The 21,713-nt window shown below is 43.3% G+C and overlaps 1 protein-coding gene across 3 annotated transcripts in view; it reads left to right on the top strand.

Moving 5' to 3' along the window:
* Positions 1-18,497, top strand: part of ADRA1A (adrenoceptor alpha 1A) — an 83,834-nt gene extending 65,337 nt beyond the window's left edge. The window contains exons 2-3 of one of the 3 annotated variants that reach the window (XM_019715005.3): positions 2,356-2,885; positions 7,259-18,497. In XM_019715005.3, the coding sequence (XP_019570564.2) occupies positions 2,356-2,873 (518 nt within the window). In that variant the 3' untranslated portion in view covers positions 2,874-2,885; positions 7,259-18,497. The remainder of the gene's footprint in view (positions 1-2,355; positions 2,886-7,258) is intronic. The other 2 variants (XM_019715022.3, XM_019715015.3) reach the window with 2 other exon arrangements.
* Positions 18,498-21,713: the final 3,216 nt, after the last annotated feature.

The following is a 21,713-nucleotide window of genomic DNA, read 5'->3' as shown; positions in this document are numbered from 1 at the left end:
CAGTATACAAAGAATAATAAGTTGTCTTTTCCATCATTATCTCTTGTTATTTTTCCTGTCGTTGCATTGACTTAGGCTTGTAGAACATTGTTTATTAATTTTAATTTTAGACACCTTTGTCTTGTTCATAATAAACATTTATAATAATCAATGGATAGAATGAAGACTTCTCTCAAGAAAATTTCCCTTAAATTGAGGAATTAATACTATTTTAGGTGTTAGCACACTATGGCCCATGGGTCAAATCCAACCCACCTCTTTTTATTTGGTATGGCCTATGAATCAAGAATGATTTTTACATTTTTATATGACTGAAAAAAATTGATAAAACTATACTGAAAGTAGAATGACTAAAATATATAGACACAACAAAATATCTATTGATAATTTTTCAGTGGAAGAGTAAATCAAAACTGCAATGACAACTTAGAAAACACTGAAATTTGAACTTCATATCATTTTTCATGTGTCATGAAATATGTTCTTCTGATTTTCTTTTTCAATCATTCAAAACTGTTTGGGTACAGATCAACTAAGTCCAAAAAAAAGTCACTGTGCATTTTTATGTTAGGAAATTTCTAGCAATTTCTGAATAAGCAATTCAATACTGCTTTGCCTCTCTTGTCTAAATCAGGATTTAATTTTGTCTCTGACAATTTAGCAGTAAGCTCTGCACAGCAGTAGAGAAACCAGACAGCCAGTGGTGCCAATTCTTGGCAAGTTCAGAGTTAGAGGGTGCAGTACAGGATCCGCAGCCAGGCACAAGTGGGTTTGAACCCAGCTTCATTCTTACAGGCTGATTGTTCTTGGCAAATTATTAAACTCCTTAAGTCCCATTTTCCTCATCTGTAAAATGGGGATACACAGTATATATCTTCTAGGGTTGTGATGAGGGAATGAAGCAATGCATGAAAAGCACTTAACACAATGCTGGCCATTTGAAAATGCTCAATAATTTATACCTATTATTACATTATTATTACACGAACCACCACCATCACCCTCATGATGCCCTAAAGAACTCTTGCAGGTTTTATGGGATCATGAAGCTTTAAAATCTTTAGAACTTTAAAAACAAAACAAAATACTATGTCCAACTCCTAGGAGCCTTTTCATCTAAAAGAGACAAAAATAAAAGAGACAAAGTGCCAGATGTGGTAGAGGGGCCAGATGTCCCTACATGAGGAAGGACATCCAGTGAGAAATTCGGGACCCGACTCAAGAGGACAAAAAGAAAAAAAGAAAAAAAAAAAAAAGAGCAACAACTTGGAGAAAAGTTTGTAGTGAGTCTGGTTAAAGTAAAAGTATGAATGTTAGGAAGCTAGATGAGGCTGAGTTCTGTGGAGGACCCTGATTATCAAGCAAATGACAAGCATTTTATAAGCACTCGGCAGCCATTGGAGTATGTTGAGCAGAGGAGTACACTGGAACATCAAAAGGCATCATCAAAGGAAAATACAGATGCTCCTCAACTTACAATGGGGTTACGTCCTGATAAACCTAAGTTGCAGAAGTCATAAATCAAAAATGCATTTACTACGCCTAACCTACTGAACATCAGAGCTTAGTCTAGCCTACCTTACGTGTGTTCAGAACACTCACATTAGCCTACAATTGGGGAAAATCATTCGCTGCCACTGCGCAGCGTCACGAGAGAGTAACGTACCACATATCACTAGCCCGGAAGATGATCAAACTTCAAAATTCGAAGTGTGTTTTCTGCTGAATGTGTATCATTTTCACACCATTGTAAAGTCGAAACATCATAAGTAGGGGATTATTCTTACAATGTAATTGAAAATCACTGGCCAAAAGTTAGCAAAGCCAGTATTTTATAGATTTGGGATTCTCATTAAAATATACAATTCCAATATTCAGGAGAGAAGAAATTCATAATTATTAGGCAGTCAATATTACATTGCTTTAAAGAAAAAAGGGAATATTCAGATAACCGCATTTTATGTGGATTATTTGAATGAATTCCAACTTATTTTTAAATTCAAGCAAAACAATTGCATATGTAGACTCAGCCTAAATTTCATGTTTTCATTATTTAAAGATTCACAGCAAACATCAAGGCTGTTTTACTGCTGACAACCAGTGCAGCCCTATCCATTGGGTCTGCTCCTGTAATTAATGTTGCACACGGAGATCAGTGAGAATGGTCTTGGAGGCTATTACAAAGAGATTACATTCGTAGGGGCCAGTCAGTCAAATGTGAGAAACTCAAATGCGTTTGGAATCATCTGAAACTTTTAAAATAGACAAAAGGATGTTTGTCGTTGGCTGGTTTTCCTAGCCGGTTGGCCTGTTGGCTTGCAAATAACATGTATGAATCTTTGTGTTTTCTTCCAGGGTCTTTCTTCCCTGATTTCAAGCCCTCAGAAACAGTTTTCAAAATCACATTTTGGCTCGGATACCTAAACAGCTGCATCAATCCCATTATATACCCATGCTCCAGTCAAGAGTTTAAAAAGGCCTTTCAGAACGTCTTGCGAATGCAGTGTCTCCGCAGAAAGCAGCCTTCCAAACGTGCCCTGGGCTATACCCTGCACCCACCCAGCCATGCGCTGCAGGGGCAACACAAGGACCTTGTACGCATCCCCGTGGGCTCAGGCGAGACCTTCTATAAGATCTCCAAGACGGACGGGGTCTGTGAATGGAAGTTTTTCTCTTCCCTGCCCCGTGGAGCCGCCAGGATTACAGTACCCAAAGACCAATCAGCCTGCACCACAGCCCGGGTGAGAAGTAAAAGCTTTTTGCAGGTGTGCTGCTGCATGGGGCCCTCAACCCCCAGCCATGGAGAGATCCATCAAGTTCCAACCATTAAGATCCACACCATCTCCCTCAGTGAAAACGGGGAGGAAGTCTAGAGGACAGGAAAGGTCAGAAGGAAGGGGGAATAATCTTAGGCACCCACTCCACTTGCTACTCGAAAGTCCAGTTCACTCTTCCTGAATGACAAGACAGGACCCTCAAACCAGGGACCATCTGGGAAGGGGTGGGGGAGGAGAGCTGACTCTCGGGCCATGGGTCGGGCTCAGGGAGAAGGGAAGATGTCACAACCACCCAGTTCAAAATGAGGATAAACAGCACTTCCTTGAGGCTAATGTTCTCTCGGGCATCCTTCTCCACGTCTGGCCCTTTCAACGAAAAACACCATGGGAAACAGAATTTCATACACAATCCAAAAGACTATAAATATAGGATTATGATTTCATCATGAATATTTTCAGCACACACTCTAAGTTTGGATCTATTTCTTGGTGGAGTGAGGGGATTTTATTTTCAGGCTACACTTACTGACAGCCACGTTGGATATTTATGGGGAGAGGGCCTGGAGAGGAAGAGCCTTAAGATGGTGGCTGATATCCAAGCACATTATTTTTAGAGCAAGTTCTAAACGCCACCATTTTTGATACATCCAATGTATCAGCTTGGGCGAACCTTGACAGTGAGATTTCCCTTTTGCTGCAATGTGACTGGATACTGTACCTGATGCCTTTTAAGGATGAGGGTGAGGGGCACTCATTATGTCTCTGAACTACTGGAGACACATCCTGTATGCTTGGGTCTTAGGCAGTGTTGAAAGAATCCGTCAGTGACAGGATGGCTTTTCCTAATAGAAGGCAGTAGAGATGAGGGTCATTTTTTCAATTTAACTTCTATGGACAAAATTCCACTAAGCAGTTCCAAGATCAGACGGAAGAAGTCTTTTTGTATGACATATTTAATGATCAAGCGGTTGGGGTGGTGTGGGGTGGGTGCTAATTTTGTGCTAAAGTAGAGGCTTCAAAATTGCCCCACAGCCTTTTTGACATGGCCTAGTAAGACCTTTCTTGGTAAATTACTTACATTTTTCTAGAACTCCTCTAGAAAATCCACAGTTTATAATATTTTGAAAAGTACATCTTGACTTCCATTTTTTCTCAGCTGCTTCACTATTACATATTGAATGAGGTTCAAGGTCCCCAGTGTAGCATGTTGGAATGAACCTTATAATCCAGGTGTATCCTTCAAAAAATTTGAGAGATACACATGCTTAGCTTGGGGAGATACTGACTAATCACCAAAAACCCATCAAAATTAGGAGTTTGCAAAGAGTTTTTTCAACCATTTATTCTGGTAAAAGATCCAGTAGCCCATTCAATTTACCTATTCCCACTTTCTACAAGAACTTGAGGAACATGCTATTTTTTACTATGTATGCCAAATTTTGGTAAACCTTAATAACTCAGTATACTACTAAATATGAAGGTGGTAACTATATGTAAAAATTAAAATATTTTTCACATTCCACAATAAGAGTTTAAACTAAGATTTGTGTTTTGGGAATAATTCTTGACTAGAATCACTGGTCTAAAACTACTGACCAATTTGGTAGCCTCTTTCCCCATGTTTGGGTAATTTCCTCTAAGAATTTTGAAGCGGATTATAGCCATTATTTAACCTTGATGACAAAGGTAGTGGCCTCATCATCTTTTCCTTCTTCCCTTGCAACAAAATGATAATTTCCTTACATCCTTGTGGAAAGGCTACTATCTTTGCATAGTGCCATGGAGGGTAAGGTGGCGTGTGGCTTTGAGTTGGGTTGTTGTTGTGTTTGGACACAGAATATTACTACTTTCTGGAGGGTGTGTTTTTGTTGACCAGATAGATAGACACTCCGCATTGTGCTCATCATTTGGATTCTGGCATTAGATGTTGGCTGGATTTTTAGACTCTTCTGGTCTGTCTGTATGTTCCATAACAGCTCTACCAGATGTGTGTGTCCTATTATGGATGTAAGCACCAGGGAAGGACTTGAGTATGCAAACCTCGCTTCTCTTCTGCCTTAATAGGAACGATAAGATTCATTGTTCAGAGGAGCTTCTTTCAGCATCTGAATTTAAAAAGAAAAAAAAAAAAATCTCTTTGCCAGCTCCCCTTATAGGAAGAGCATCCCCATGAAATAATGGTAATAGTTTTTCTTCACCAAAATATGGTTCCATGTTTAAGATGCTCTTTAAACATCTTTATGGACAAATTTAAATGTTAGATATTAGAAAGCTTAAGATCACCAGAAAGTTAGCATTAATGCCACTGCTAATCAAAATAAATAACTAAAGAATCTTTCCATCATCAGATTAAGAGCCATGAAAATTATATTCATGCTAAACTATCCATAAATAATTGTTTGCTACACTCTTCTTTAACCCCACTCCCTCCAGGGAGGCAAACTTTAACATTATTTTCCTTTCCCATAACATGATATTATGTATAAACATGCCAATTTTACAAGAAATTAATAATGTCACCCAAGACTTAGTCAAAGTGGAATAAACAATATACAAGTTATTTTTTACTCATCCACAAAAGTCTCTGTACCTTTGAGCATGCCAAAAACTATCTAAAATTGTCACAGTTAAACAAATGATTGTCATATTTATACTCACATATTTACTGCTTCTATTTAGAGTTTGAAGAATTTACCCAGAGCAACAGTGGTCAAAATGTCTTCTCTAAGTGTTCTAAAAGGCAGTTGCTTTGGGATTGTCTCAACATCACAAAAAGCCAACTTGACATTATGGGACAGGCGAAATCTGAGTTTCTTTTGCAATTCAAATCGCATGCATTAAGAGAAACCTTGAATCTCTTTATCCAAAAATGTCTCCAAACTTTTGCAAGGATTTCATAAAAGCATTTTGCTTGTCACAGTTTTCTTCCTTTTGCCTCTGTCATGTCTCATCTAAGATGGCTTCTGCCTGTAACCACTCAACCAAGGTAGGCTAATACTCTCCAAAATACTAAGGCTTCTAGCTCTCTCGCCACATTCTTGGATTGGTCCATCCATGGTAGATTGATATTTGGGTAAATAAGTATTTTCTTAAGGTTTTTTTGTTAGGTGTGCCAGGCATCTTGTACCCATTGTCTCTAAACCTCATAGCAATTCCACTATTCATATTTTACAGGTAAAAACTGGCAGTTAAGAGTGATTAAGGACTGGCCCAAAGCCAAGAAGGAACCAGGATTCAGTCCCGGGTCTCCCTAACACTAAAGTCTGCATGTTTCTTTTTTTTTTTCACAGCACCCCTACCTCATAAACAGTGGGGGTAAAAGTCCCCCACTTGGGACTGGGTATGCTGAGGATACTAAACCATACACAAACTTTTAAATGTTTTGTTTCTTTGGGATTCGCCTTCTAATTAGCCTCAGTAAATATGCTGCCAAATCTTCATTCCAGCCAAACCCAAGAGCAGGTCATGAATGAAAGGGTTTGGTACGCACAATTCCATTAGACTGCACACTTTCTTGGGGATTGTGGCCTGGAATGTTATTCAGGCCTTGCAAGAAAGATAAATGATATCCAACTGGGAGAAGGTGGACATATAAGAGAATGAGGCTGCATTGGCCTACAAACAGCAAAGCACAGTTCTGGATACGAAACACATTGTGTAGTGTGCTGAAGTTGTTGATTACCAGGCAGAGTTAATCAGCACACTTCCCGGAAGTATATCCCTTTTTAAAGTAAATAAAAAACAAATATGACACCACTCTTCTCAGCTGTAGTCCAGCATTTTTTTTTTTTTTTTTTTTTTTTTTTTTGAGTTAGAGAAAGAGAGAAGGAATTATAGGTATTTCACCAGGATTACACAGAGCTCAGAGAGTGTATGTCAAACATGTGAGTGTCACTCCTGTCACCATAGGATCATGGCTCAGAATGCTGATCTCCAGGGAGCCCCAGACCTAGGCAATCTTTACGAATGAAAAATCGGTTGGCAGCTGTGGTTCCCTATTAGATGACGTTCCCATGCTCCTGGATTTCCTTTCACAAATGAAAGCTTTATGCCCTTTGCGTCTTGGCTCCCAGATCTCTTCACAGTAAGCCATCCTGGAGACCTTATGGCCCAGTAGGTTTTATGGTTATGGCCTGGGAGTGAGAACATTTCAGGAACTATTTGCTTAGGAAGGTGATTATCCAGTCTTTAATCACAGCTACTTACTCACAACTTGACACACATTCTCCCTTGTTTCTGGGACTGGTTCTTCTCAGGTCCTTTTGCCAAAAGGGATGCTGCCTCTGTATAAGGGAGCACTTGTTGACTTAATTAAGGAAACAGCTCTACTCATCAGCAAAGGGAGAAGGGAGCCCAAGCACATAGAAGGTAAACTCTGCAAGCAAAAATAGGGTGACAGAAAAGAAGGCAGAGGTGGTAACTATGGAGACCACCTCAGAAGGATGCTCACTTGTTACTCTGATTTCTTTTTGCACTACTAGGACTTTTAAGCATGAAACCACCTGCACGCAGCTCCAGTCGAGCCTGGTTGGAACACTGTTGGCATCTGCTCCTTGTCTACAAACTGTGCTGTGGAGCAGGGCTGAGCCCAGGCTGCTGCGGGGTCCACCATCTTCAAAAAGCAATGGCAGCAGTGGCCTCCTGGCCTCCAAAGTCCCTGCAAGTTGAGTGAGTGGAGATGACCGTTGGGGGACGGGGCTGGCAAAAGCAAGTCAGGATTTCAGCAGAGGACCCCCGGCCCCTGACCAGTGTGCTCCCATCAGCATTACCTCATTCATGCTCCCCCAGACTCAAATGTTAGGAGGGCTGAGGATGGACCTTATCTGCTGTGTGCAGGAAAATGTCGTTTCTTCTTCGTTCCTGCAACGTGGATTACTGAGTCTCCCACCTAAAAAGGTTATGGCGGTTGGGGTGGGGGCTGTTGAGAAGGAGAAGGAAGACCTACCAAGGACACTGCTCAAAGCAGTGCAAGGATGGATGGTTCTGTAATATGTTGCTGCAACTGATAAGCAAGGAACTGCCATAAAGCTGATGCTTATTCATTTGCAAAGACAAAGTAGTTGTCTTTCCTTTTTGTGTGACTCAGGAGTTATTACATTACTTTCCCTTCCTACCACAGTCAGCATCGCCGCCTTACAAACTGGAGAGGATTACTGATAAACTATGAGAAATACAAACTTAATTAGGTTAAAAAAAATCTAAGAACAAATTTATACTCTATCTGGAGAGGGAAAAAAAAATAAAGGCACTATTAAAAGGCCTGAATATAGTAGGTGCCTATTAAAGAAGTGAACACAGATAATCCCAAGAGGAAAACTCCAAATACTCTCTTCCATTTATACAATACTTCATGCTTGTCAAAGTACTCCTGCCAATCTCGTCATTCCTGAGTATTATTCCATAATACAGATTATCTGCATTTAGCATATGAAGAAATGAGGTGGGGTGGGGAGAGCCTTAAGGATTTCTTTGAGTAGCCCCATATCCAGCCTCTGACTCCTTTTTCCATGAAACTTCAATATCCCCAAGGTCCACTGTGTTTCTTGAGGCCCTGACTTTCATATTTCATTCCTTCCTCGCTAATCTATATTTTCAGCTTGATTTGCACCTTCTCTCCTATTCCAGCTCTGCCAGACGCTGGGCAGTACAAGATTGTTCTAGGAGCTGAGTGCTTATTTGTCGATGCTTCTCTCATTGGCTAAAAGACAAGATGATACAATTCTGCTCTTTCTACCTGGATAGGCAGCAGCTGAGCTAAGGAAATCAGCAGAGTGGGGGTCTCTTGGCTTGCACGAAGGGTGACATGTAAGGCAAAGCCACACTGATTAACAACTTAAGGACCTCAGGAATGAAAAGGGAGTTTCAAGACACTCCCTTCCCGGGGAGCCTGGGGCCCCCTGCACACAACCTGATCATGACTCTCACTTCCTCTCCTGTGCCAGGATGCGCTTGGCATGAAAAATACAGAGAAGCACAGACAGTTCCCAGCTTATGAGCTGGGCGTGTTCCAAGCTCATCTGCTGCAAGTCAAGAAAGCGTTCTTCCAAGAGGCATTGTTATACATGGAGGAGGGGCAGGATGCTTCCTGATGAACCAAAGAATAAAGATCGACTTAGTGCATACCAGGGAGCAACAAACTTTTCCTATAAATGGCTAGAGAGTAAATATTTGAGGCACTGTGGGCCACACAGTCTCTGTCACACATTGTTTTCTGTTTAAGTTTGGGGGTGGGGGGAGCAACCCTCTAAAAATGTAGAAACCATTCTCAGTTCACAGGCATGGGCCAGATTTAGCCGTGGGCCGTAGTTTGCCATCCCGGATCCACGTGTCTCTAGCTTACAGTGTAGTGCAAATAATGCTGAGCAGTGGATTTTCGTGTTCAACACGCAAGTACCTTTTTAAAAATATGCCATTGACACAGCCCCACTTGACATGAGTGTTCCCAGCCTGCACAAATTGTTAGGTAAAATGACAGGTTCATAGTCAGGGGTGCGACCTGTCTACCCAAAAGATACACTTGAGTATATCATTGTGATTTTCTTTTTCTTTTTAATTAAAGTTTATTGGGGTGACAATTGTTAGTAAAGTTACATAGATTTCAGGTGTACAATTCTGTATTACATCATCTATAAATCCCATTGTGTGTTCACCACCCAGAGTCAGTTCTCCTTCCATCACCATATATTTGATCCCCTTTACCCTCATCTACCACCCCCCCTGTGATTTTCAACATAGGTATCAGGATAAGAGAGAAGCACTCGCCACCCTCTCCCACTGTTGGCAGAGCCCAGGGGAGTCCACAGGGTCTCTCAGCTCTTTACCTCGCTGGCAATATCCCCCAGCACAATCCGGCTGGCTCTGAGAGCAGAAATGGCTAACAGGTACCATCTGACCAGGGCCAATGGGAAGTCCCTCCAGGCCCCTGCCGATACCCACAGGCTTTCAGGCCACACTTACCTTCTCGGGAAGGTTTACTGACCACAGCGACCGTCCTCTCCAGCCCCGCTTTCAATGCCCTGTGTTGTGGTGAGCTCCAGGGGAGGTTCTCCACGGCCCCGGCACAGGGCGCTGTGGTCAGGCCTTCCCAAGGGGCCAAGTGTGGCCTGCAAGCCTGTGGGGGTCAGCAGGCTGCAGACATCTGGGAGGGACGCGAGGACGTGGTCCCAAAGACAAACACTGCTTTCTAACAGCTTTCTTCTCCTCCTCCTATTCCTTCTTTTTTTCCTGTTTTTCCTTTTTGTTTAAGTCTGAAATCGCCTAAGTGGACTCAAAACGGCATTACTATGGGAAAACATAGTGAGCCCTCCCCTGGGATGATGACGCCTTATTTCTCTGAGCTCACACTTTGTTGGAGGGACCTCCTTCCCCGTCCTCGCCCCAGTGCTGACAGACAACGAGGGAGAGGAAGACGTTCTCGGTTGGAAACTAGGTGTGCCGTCCCCATGGCCCGGGGAAGGGAGTCCGCAGCATTGAGGAATGAGACTTTCCAGCCAGCTCGGGCTGGGCCTTGAACGGTAGTAGATGCAGAACTGATATGGAAAGACCTGGAAGGATAAAGGCCAGTAACAGCACCCTTGCTTCCACTGGGCAGAGAAAGGAAGGCTTGGGCCACCACTGTGTGGCAGCTTCCCGTCCCTTCTCCTGTCCCCTGTCTGGCTTGATCCTTTCGCTTTCTTCTTTCCAGCCTCCTTTCCTTATCCCTTCCTCTCTGTATACAATACCACCCTCTACTTCTTGCCAAACTTACAGGCAATGACCGATGATGGGGTGAGTGTCCTTACTCCAGTGGGTGCCAGTTCCCGTGGGATAGTGTTCCGTACATAGCCCTGGATGACAAGATGGGGCTTCCCTCAGCACCTCTGTCCCCTGCCCACATCAGGCATCAGACTGTGAGCTGGGGCCTTCCCCTCCCCCCACAGTCTCCAGGGAGCCCAGAGCAGGAGACAGGCCCGCAGGGTGCAGGCACACTCAAGGCCCTCGACCAGGACTTTCACCCTCTGCCCAGATTGCTGTCTTTCTAGTCTTATACTATTAGTCACGAAGGGTACAAACATACGCGTAGTCACGTTTTAGAAACAGCTGGTCGTCGGGAGTGAAGTGGTGTCTGCCCCTCCCCCAGAGGTGTACCTCTTCTTACGGCTGCCACCTCTCATTCGCTGACAATTTAAAACCCTCTGACAGCTTTCCAAGCCCCACAAAGTCACCTTCTCCTTCTCTTCTTACTCTCTTTTGCCTCTTGCCTTTGTGGTTTTTTCCCTTTCACTTTCCCTTAAGTCCTTCAAAGCCCTGATTAATCTCGTAAAGTAAACTTGGTTTCATGTTAGCATTGAGCAATGACTCATCTGTCAGAAGCAGGAGTCCCTTCTTTCCCGGTGCTCTGGCTCCCCGTCCCTCTCCCACCAGCCCATCTGCGCCTGGAACTTGTTCACAGACTCATTCCATCCTCTTATCGTTTGCTTGCACCAGGAGCCTTTCTACTCCAAGCCAAGGGGCCTCTCCTCCCAAAGGTGCTCCTGCTTTTGCTGCCACAGCTCCATGCATCTGCCGTCCCCCTGTATTAGGCTGTCATAGCCAAGGACCACAGGCTGGGGGGCTTAAACAGCACACATTTCTTCCCTCACAATTCTGGAGCCTGGAAGTCCGAAATCAAGGTGTTGTCAGGGTTGTTTCCTCCTTAGCCTCTCTCCTTGCCTTGCGGATGGCCACCTTCCCCCTGTGTTTTCATATCACCTTCCCTCCCAATGTCTGTGTTGTAATCTCTTCTGCTTGTAGGGCCACCAATCAGATTGGATTAGGGCCAATCTAATGACCTCATTTAATTTTAATCACCTCTGTAAAGACCCTGTCTCCAAATACAGTCCCACGCTGAGGTCCTGGATTAGGATATCAAAACACGAAATTTGGAGAGACACGATTCAGCCCATAATATTTTCCTCTGCACTCTCTCCTTTTAGCCCATAAAAATTTATTTACAGTTCTTTTCCCAGACCAGAAGTTCAAATTCAGCCCTTCCCAATCACCCTGTCTCAGTTTCTATAGCAAGTGTCTGCAAATTGCATTTGGCAACTAATTGTGCACTTTATTATAATCTTTCTGTTGCTTTTTAAAATGTGTGTGTGCTTTTTTATTTTTTCACTTTAAAACATACTTTACACTGTACCTATCCAGGTTCTGTCTTCTCAACTACATTAAAACTGGAGACAGGAACTGTCCTCTCATTGCGTATGCACATAGCAGTGCTCAGCCCTGGGTGGTCTGAGGACTGGGACCCCTCCTGCGCAAGGAGAGAGGGGACAAAGAGGAAGGAGGGACAAGATCTAAGCACCAGTTACAGGCGGCGGCTGCAAGATGAGGTCCGCAGGGGCTTAGAAATACCAGATGAAAAATTACAGGATATTCTCATCAGGGGTGCAGAGCACTAACCTGGGGAATCCCAGGTTAGTGCCATCTCGAGTCAGGCAGGCCCAGGATTCCCCCAGGAGACATCTGCACCCAGGAAAGCAGAACTCCATCACTGAATGAGACAGACCCGAGACCCTAAGGTCAAGGTGAGTCAGCAAGACGGGATCAAGAACCAATGGCAGAACTCAGCCCCAGGAGATGGGTCACTGAGGAGCTGCGATCGCTATGAGGCCCCAATCCCAGTGACGGGTGAGTAAACGCTATTTCAATGACATCTGCCTTACATGGGGATTAGCTTGGAAAGTGGGTGCCAACAAGCTTTCGGGTAGCTTTTCTTCTCCTTTGTCTCACAGCCTAAGAAAGAGTAGAGGAAAGGAAGCTACACTGACTTGGTTGGATGTGAGGAGGCAGACAGCCATTTCCTACTAAAAGGCATTTCATACAGACCTTCTGAAGACCATCTGCCCCTGGGACCTAAGCCCTCGGTGGCTATAATGGGACAGTGTTAACTGCTGCTCCGCCTGTCTCTCGGGTACAGCAGCCCGTTCTGCGTGGCCCGATCACCTTGCTTTTCTGAAGAAATTGTATCCCATTCCTGTTTCATCAACCCACCCAATTCGCTTATTGTAGACAAATTTACTGCCCACGTGATGCTTCCCTGACAGCGGCAGACTGATGTCTTTTCTTTGCCTGGTTCCTACTGAGAAGCAAAGAGCATTTATCCTCATTTGGAAGCCTCAGGACTGCACTAACTGCATTGTATCTGCTGTCCTGCTTTTGGGGCAGGGAATAATGCTGCTTTGGTTTCCTGTCCCCTCCCCAGGGACCCTCACATTGGAAGGGTTTCTAGTCCCACAATATCCAGGGAATGCCCTTGTTGTTTAGAATAATGTGGTTCACCAGCTTCAGTGCAATCTGGAAAAATAACATGAAAAGGCAGGGCCTACAAAACTAGTAAGCATAGTTAGGCCAAAACCATCCAAAACGGTTTGAATGATTGTAGCAATGGTTTGTTGATTTATCCACTAAAAAAAACACTTAGTTTTCTCCGCTGTCCCCATTCCTTTTGCTAACCCCCGCCTTAACTTTCATAATGAAAAGATTTCAGCTCTGCAGCTTGGCTAATTAAAGTCTCAGGGGTTGGAAGGCCCTTGGCTCATTAATCAAACGCTGAACGCCGGGATGAATGCTTCTCAGTCCACAGCGCCTCCCACACCCAGCCCCTGTGTCAGAGCAGAGGTGACAGTCATTGTAAAGAGCAGGGAAAGAGGGAGCATGGGTGAATGGATAGCACACGACCCCCTTTAATCAAAAATAAGGATACACAAATTCAGTCTGGCAAAATAGGGAAGCTATTAAAAAGTAAGCTGATGAGGTATTCTAAAAAACAAACCAAGCAAGTAGGACCAAATATTTAAGTAACAATTCATGACTAGTTTTCTATGTACTTTCTTAAGGGGGGTAAACATGTATTAGGGAGCCACTGAATAAAAAAAAAAAGTGGGGTCCCATGTTTGCTGTTGTCTCCAGCAGCTCAGCAGACCCTCTGCCTCCTTATTCTGAACATCACACACAACCCTCAGCGCTAAACTTCAGCCCATGAGCACTGACATTCTGCAACAGAAAGGTTGCTTCAGCTTTTACAGCCCGAAACCAAACACATGCTATCTTCATCAGATGGGGAAGGAGGAAAATAGTTTGTTGTCTCTGGGGTATAACAAGTCACAAGCAGTCCCCTCTCCAGTATTCCCACACCTACTTAACCCAATATTGCAGACAATGAAATGAGTTTGCATAAACTGTGATGAAGTATGCAGAGATAAACTCGAAATAGTAAACATTACATTTTGGAGCATCTACTGTGTGCCAAGCCCCTTGCACATTTTGATATGGTAAAATGTAAGATGCTACCATTATACTACAAAAGGAATGTTTTCACAGAGAACCCATACAGTGATATGGGTGTGAGAAGGGGAAAGACAGCAATGTCTGGAGGGAGTTCAGGGAAAAGAGGAAACCTGGGAAAGTTGAGGCTCCTGTGGCCCTCTTCCTGGAGTGCACCTGTGCTGCCTCCCCAGCTTGCTGAACCCTCGGCCTGACCTTACCAGGTCCACCCAGAGCCCATCGTAGGAGGGGTCTTGTGAAGTGGTGCTGTGGGAAGAGCGGAGGCCTGGGAGCCGCAAGGCCTGGGCCTAATTTCAGGTTCCATCTCTGTACCTAACAAAGTGATTCTGGACCAGTCATTTGAGCGCTCTTGACTTCATTTTCCTTGCCTGTGAAATGGGGTCGTCGGCAAATGAAACGGAGTAAAACATATGCCATCACAGTAGACCCCAGTAACTAGCACTCTTTCCTGCTCTCAAATGCTATATAAATGCTATATATTTCCCCTCCCAAGTGCTATATAAATAAAGTGTTATTATAAATTTGGGCACCTTTAAAGGTATCTTAAAGCACTGAAAACTCCACATGCAGGAAATGACAGAATAAGTCTTTCCATTTCCTTTGCTCTTTCTCCTAGTTCAGGGTAAGTTTCCCAAAGTTAGTCATCACCACCACTTCGAGACACAAATTACCCTTTTATCAGAAAGGAAGGACTAAACGGGTACTGTGTCATTGCTTGGGCGCTATCATTCTTAAATTTGGGTACTAAACACCAAATTCCAAGTTTCAATCATTTCTTCCCCACCCCTAACCCCCCACTATGTTATTTTCTGGAGGTGGAAATATCCCTTCCAGAACATTTGTCTTAATTTGTAAAAATCAGACTCCCTGTATGACTTTGAAACTTTCCACCAAGCTCTCAGATTATAGACGGCCCTGATCAAGGGTACGCTTCGCTGGTGTGTGTCATCTTTCTCGCCTTGACTACTTACTTGGCATGGGAAGTATTTCGTTATTGTCGTCGTTCTATGAAAGACACTATACAGAACGCTGTCATTGTGCAAAAGATGCGTGTGTGTTTGTAGAACCAATGTCAGGGGAAAGAGAAGTAATTTTGACCACTGGAAGACAATAGAGCATTTCAAGGAAAGCTTGGGTTTAAAATCATCTCAGGAAATAGGTCTGGGCAATGCTTGGCCTGAATAACTGTCAGAAGCAAGTGTTTACAAGACAAAACAGCAAATTCCTAGGCATGATCCAAAGGCAGTTTTAATTTCAGCTGGAGTTGAAACCCACATCATGGAAGCATCAGCTCACGGTCTCGGCTCCAAGTTCAAGCGCTGCCAGTGAGGGCTTGGGCATTTCTGTGGACCCCTTTACATGATCTCCAGGACCCTTTTGAGCAGGTGCCTCAGAAGGCAGCCATCCTGCAAGCCCGGTTCCCCATGACTCAGCCTATCTAGTGCAGTCAGCCGTACTCAACAGCGGTGTTTGGCAGGGACCTGCTACCATCTCCCTGCCAAATGGTCTCTCATGACTCAGAATCTCAAACTCGTTTTAAATGGAAGGGAAAATTCACGTTTGGGGACAAGGTTATTGGCCCAACTCTCCTTTGTCCAAACACAGTCTATGTCTATTTCGGTCTTCTGGGTTTAGCGAAGCAACAGCTGAGTTGTGGCAAGGGTGAGCAGGTCGGTGTGGGCCCAAATTAAAAAGAAGAGTTTTCTGTCCTATTCATGCTGGGAGAAGGAAAGCAGAGCATCACCTCATAGGGAGCAGAATGTGAGTGGGATGATGAGCAGGGAAATAAGTATGGGCCTCGGTTTACAAAGCATCAGCTCTACCAAAGTCTGAACTTGCAAAAATGGGTACATTGAGTTTGGAGTAAGAGTGCTTACTGTACAGAAGGATAAAATTTTGGTCATGTTGATGCATGATGCCTAGTATATTAAAAGTATTACTATAATTCATTAAAGGTCAATGTGTCTTGATTTTTGAGGGGACATATATCCATTACATGAAGCCAGCGTCACGTCTATGAGTGCTGTAGCCAGCCCAGCCTCCTTTCCTGCTATCCACTGTCTTGTCAATCCACTTCAGGAACCTGTACATCTTCCCTGACCCCTGGATTTGCTTCTTTATCAAGCATTCATCTAAGACACAATCTAGCAGACGGCTGTTGTCAACACTGAGACAACAGTGATTTAAGGACGTAAAGAGAAAGGAAAACAGGGTTGGGGGAAAATACTCAATATTCTGAGAGTCAGCATAGTACAACTCCCCCTGTTGCATTCTTAAAACTTAAACACTGAAGTTCCCTGAATATTCCTCAAATTCTGGGATATCCATCGAAGTAGAAAAAGTCATGCTGCGAAACAAAATCATCTTCTTCCAAGGGAAGCTGCTGCAGCACACAGTGGCTCTTTCATCCATTTATCCATCTGTAATATCAGTGCAGGCTCCAGGCACAGGTCCAAAGGGTAGAGCAAAACACGGACGCACACATGGTTCTCACCCTCAAGGTTCCTGTGGTCTGTGGAGAGTACAGCCCAGCCAACAATTGTCGCAGAGCATGGTAAGCACTGTGACACGAGTATTCACGCGGTACCATGGAAGTTTTACGGAAGGTACCCAACCCAGCCTCAAAGTTAGGCTTCTCAAAAATGGTGACCTCTGAGTTGGATCCTGAAGGGCAACATGGAGTGGGACAGAAGGAGTTGTTCCAAGCGAGGAAGGAATGAACCTGTGCAAAGGCCCAGGGGCTGTGAACCTCAGCCTGTGCTGGGGTTGCATTCTCCTCCAGGCTGTCAGGGCATGTGGAAGTCAGCCCTGCTTATCATGGTGGCCACTTGGCTTTGCAAGCCCTCATCCCTCACATCCCCTGCAGGCAGACCACACCTGCTTTGCTTCTCACTCTCTTTTTAAGCCGCGGAAGGACCGAGGATGAGCCTGTAAATGATGAGTTCAGGGGCTTTCCTCGCAGAGCTCCCTAGTTGGCTTGGCTGAAAATGGAAAGGCCTTGGTTTCTCAGTTGTCTGATTCTTTTTTCCTCGAGGCTTAGCGCAGCATTGCGGTGGGATGGCTAACCAGAAAAAACGTCTATTTCTTTCTCATCATGCAAAGAAATATTTGCTCGAACATGACCAAATGCTTTGGAAGTCTTCACACACAAATCTTATGCAGTGTAATTCAGTGTTTTTAAAAACTGAGGAATTGCTTTTTTGCAAGAAAGTATTGTGCAATAAGTTTTAAGAGAGTTTTTTCCTACCAAAAAAAAAAAAAAAAAAAAATCCAGAAAACAATTGGATCACTGCAGTACCCCAGAGGCTGACTTTCACATCATCCATCGTTAAAGGGTCGGTACCTTATCCTCTATCAGAGCGCAGTAGGGACCTAGTAGTTTATCCCAGACAAAAGGCAGGAGAGGTGGTAGGAGAAACTGAAATAAAAGTGAAGGCCTTAGAGCAGCTCTTTTACAAATCAGCTAACAATTAGGAAGGGCGGTGACTGGCTTGGCCTAAGGAAAACAAATTTGGAGGTTCATTTTATCTGTGAAATTAAAACTATTTTAGTAAATAAAGCTGATGCTGTTTAGACATGAACCCCGTGACATTTCCTGGCTTACTGCAGCTTTTCTGCTTGTCGCCTCATTAGATCTGTTCAAAATACAAACATGGCATTTCCACATTACCAGAGGAGCAAATGTGGGCTGATTGGCTGATTTTAGCTGCTGTGGTTTCCCTATAAGCCTTATGGTTGTTGTGGCAAATAAGATCCCTGTAAGATACGATTCCTAACTGTGCCATGTTTGTGAGACACGTCCTCCTCCAGGTTTTGATATTTGGTCTATTGAGTTGATCTTACCACCTTTCCCTCCATGTTACAAACAAGCAAAGTTCATCTGTATCATGCTGAGAGTTTGGGTTGTGCTCTAGGCTACAAGAGGGAGAATATTCTCCTCAGTCAGAAAAATATATCTATGTGTATGAATTGCTCTACTTCAATTTGCTGCAGTATTTTGTACTGACGTATGTGTACGACATCCAGGCTGCCTACAACAGCTTCTAAAGCATTAAATTCCTTTTAAATGAACTCAGTATCCTTGGAATGTGCTGTTTAAGTGTTTCTGAATTTTCTACATGCCATTTTTACAGGTCCACGTGTTTATGATGTGATGTGGTGAAGAATCACATTGGTTTTTGTTTTCTTTTTAAGAAAACAAATGTACATATTACTAAGAAGATGAATAAATTATTGAAAAATATACTTTATGGATCATGCAGCCCACTGTTGAAGAGGAGATTATTTTATTTGTTTCATAAAGTGACTGTTTAAATTATAAGCATTTATATTGTCCTTCTAAATATGGATGCCATAATATTTAAGTGTTGCTCAATATTGATGTATGTTGTCTAATAAAATATTTTAAACCTCTTTCTTTAAACACATAATGTTCTAGTTCTTTAATCATAATGTTTTGTTAATATGTCTGTTGAGAAGTAGAGTGGGCAGCTCAGAAAGGAGAGTTGGTGTCTCTGGCCAGCTGAATAAGGTAGATTGTACACGGATATGCTGGCTGGCAACATTCAGGGCTCAGGTAAGAGCCCAAACACAACTGCACTGCCAGGTTTAGAGGCAGCGGAAGACGATACTGGACATCAGACATCCAAAAATGTTGAATGTGTTCAAGGCTGGATGTATTAGTGACCCAAAGCCAAGGCAGTAGGTTAGGGGGGCTAGTGGTCAGTGAAGGTCACGGTCAACACAGTTCAAGGAGAGCTCTTCGGTGGAGATTCTTGTCTGACCATGGTCTCAGAACCTGGAAGCCCCAGCACTACCCTTTTCGCCCATTCCCTCCGTGGGTCTCCTCAGCAGCATGCTGTTACCATGGGGGACAAGACTCTAGAGTCAAATTATCAGAGGTTCCAAGTTCCCTCAGCCATTCACCACCTAGGTTATCTCAAGCCAGTTATTCAACATCTCTAAATCTTATTTTCCTCTTCTCCAAAATGGGGACAATTTCTGTACATCACTCAGAGGTTTGATGGAATAATAAAACAAACCAGTGCATGTGAAATGCTTAGAAAAGTGCCGCCATCCAGTTAGCGCTCAGCAATTACAGGTTGTTTGTTTCCTCGTTGATCTTGCTGGTTTTGTTGTGGCTTTCATTTTGACGAGCCACAAAGATGAGCATTCCCTTCCTGGTGATCAGGGATCATTATTTTTACCTAAAGCCCTTAGCATCGAAGTCAGATGATAGCACCACATCTATGCTGATGTGGGTTTGGCCAGATGCTGTCATGTCCCATGCATGGGCTGATGGTCATGATCCAGGCTTGGTCAGCATGATTGCGGCCTCACTCTCTGGATCTCCACAGGGACTGGGGAGTGGGGGCAGACGGAGGATGAGAGGCATCCTAAACTACACAGAAGTTTGCTATTGTTCAGGTATTGTTTTCATGAAGCTTGGAAGTGGCATAAGTAGTTTATAGACTAACTGGTTTACCCTGATGTCTTCTCTTTTTAACTCATTTATTTTTTTACTTCAGGATATAGACTCTGGAAGTAAGAGAAAGCAGAGATATTGTCCGAGTTGCCATCCATTGGTTCCTATGAAGTTAGAGAAATCATTTAAAATAGATGGCTATAATGACATTAGGGCCACCTCTCTGCTGTGCCTTCTTCCATGGCTGGCATGTACTACGGGAAACCCTGCTCTAACTGGTTCAAATACATCATTTCATTTGATCCTCACAATCCAATAAGGAATTGCTAGGAATCAACTAGGGTGCAATTGGCTGGAAGTAACGGAATACCCAAATAAAAGTGGCTCACACAATAAGGAAATTTATAACACTATTATCAATAACTTGACACGAAAACATTCATATTTGCCAAAATGCTCTGGAATTAGACAACCAGGGTTTAAATCCTATCCAGTGATGTGTCAGTTAAATGTATAGCAACCAGCTCTCTGGGGGAAAAAAAAAATTAAGCCAACACAAAACAGAATCTGCAGCATTGGTCAATTCCTGTGGTGTAAATTCTCTAACAGTGACCCATATCAAGCTGCCAACATGACATCATTGAACATGGTGTGGGAGAGAGATACACACTTTTGAGTCTCTACAAGCCAACTTCAGCATACCTCCCCTCCCCCTTAGTAGTGTGTGGCCTAAGCCCTCCTATCTGTGTATTCATTTCCTCATCTGTAAAATGGGATAATAATAATACCTTCCTCACTGGATTAATATATGTAAAGAATTCCTGTGCTTCACTCACAGTCTGTCTTCAAAGGATGTTAGCTACTATTGTTGTCATTGTTTTTGTTAAGATAAGCACAGAGCAGAAACTATCTCAGAATAGCAAACTCTTCTGAAACGTGTGACAGTGTTGCCATCTTTTTCTCAGACATTATATACCACTGACTCCTCACCCCCACCTGCATTGAATTTGTTAGTCTCTGTTTCAGACTCCTGCGTTTTTCAGTGAGAATTCTGTTTCTTTGCATTTTTATCTTAACTGAAGTATTTAATAAATCTGTGAACCAGTTTTCTCAAAGAGCCTTTCAACGCCAAATCATTCTGCCAGTCAATTATTATTATCTCTCCTATTTATAAATGCAAGTTGCCTCCAAAAGAGTTTATGAAAAATAATTATTCTGTTGTGTATGTGGACAGAAAAAACATTATCCGCATGCTTACTCCTCACTTTGTTATTATGTTCTGAACCATACACTCCTTTCCAAGATAATATATGCACATATTAAACTAACTAAATGAGAATGCTGCAGCATTATGGGGTGAGCTTTGGAGTCCTGAGTGCTACCACACCTATCCTGCAGCTCTCTTGTGCAGGAACTAGAAAGACAAGAGCCAATGGGAAACAAAGCACAAGATTTATTCATCCCTAGGAGAGCTCTGTTTCCACTAAAGGTTTCTTACACCCATTTGCTTGATTCTAAAATGTCCAGATTTGAGGAACAAACTCCAGTGTCCCTATCCACCCAGCTCCATGAAACTGAAGTCTCTACGAGCCAACTTCAGCACACCTCCCCTGCCCCTTAGTAGTGTGTGGCCTAAGCCCGTGTGTTCATTTCCTCATCTGTAAAATGGAATAATAATAGTACCTTCCTCATTGGATTAATATATGTAAAGAATTCCTGTGCTTCGTTCACAGTAGGAAAATTGAAGTTGAGAACATGATTAAGGCCATGCCTACTTCTGGAAGCGAGGCCACACTCATCAGGTAGCGGGATGGAAAATGGTGGAGAAAGGGTGGAGTCCCGCTTACTAGGAACCCAAGGTCCAAGAACAACTAACTAAAATAGACATTTGCCCTCAATTCGGCCCGTGGGGAAATGGTGGGGGGAGGGTCATAAGGATAAAGGACAACAGTGAAACAAGGACAGTTTCTTCTTCTCTGTGGTCAAAGGCACAAGTACAAGGATGGAAGCGGACGTTCTTCCCACCCTCCCCATATAAATACCATACGTGAATGTAAGTTAAAAAGTAATAGTTCCACCAACCTCCAGTTCTACTCCCCGGAGGTAACCAACTACCTTTACCGTTTTCTAATAAATTCATTCATCTAACACATATCTGTTGAACATCTGTTATATATCAGGCATCATCTTGCAATACATTAATG

The sequence above is a fragment of the Rhinolophus sinicus genome, chromosome 15 (genome assembly GCF_057876585.1).
Source record: "Rhinolophus sinicus isolate RSI-liver-muscle chromosome 15, RSI-T2T, whole genome shotgun sequence".
Lineage (NCBI taxonomy): Eukaryota > Metazoa > Chordata > Mammalia > Chiroptera > Rhinolophidae > Rhinolophus > Rhinolophus sinicus.
Note: the sequence above shows the minus strand (reverse complement) of the source record. Positions and strands in the feature narration are given on the sequence as shown.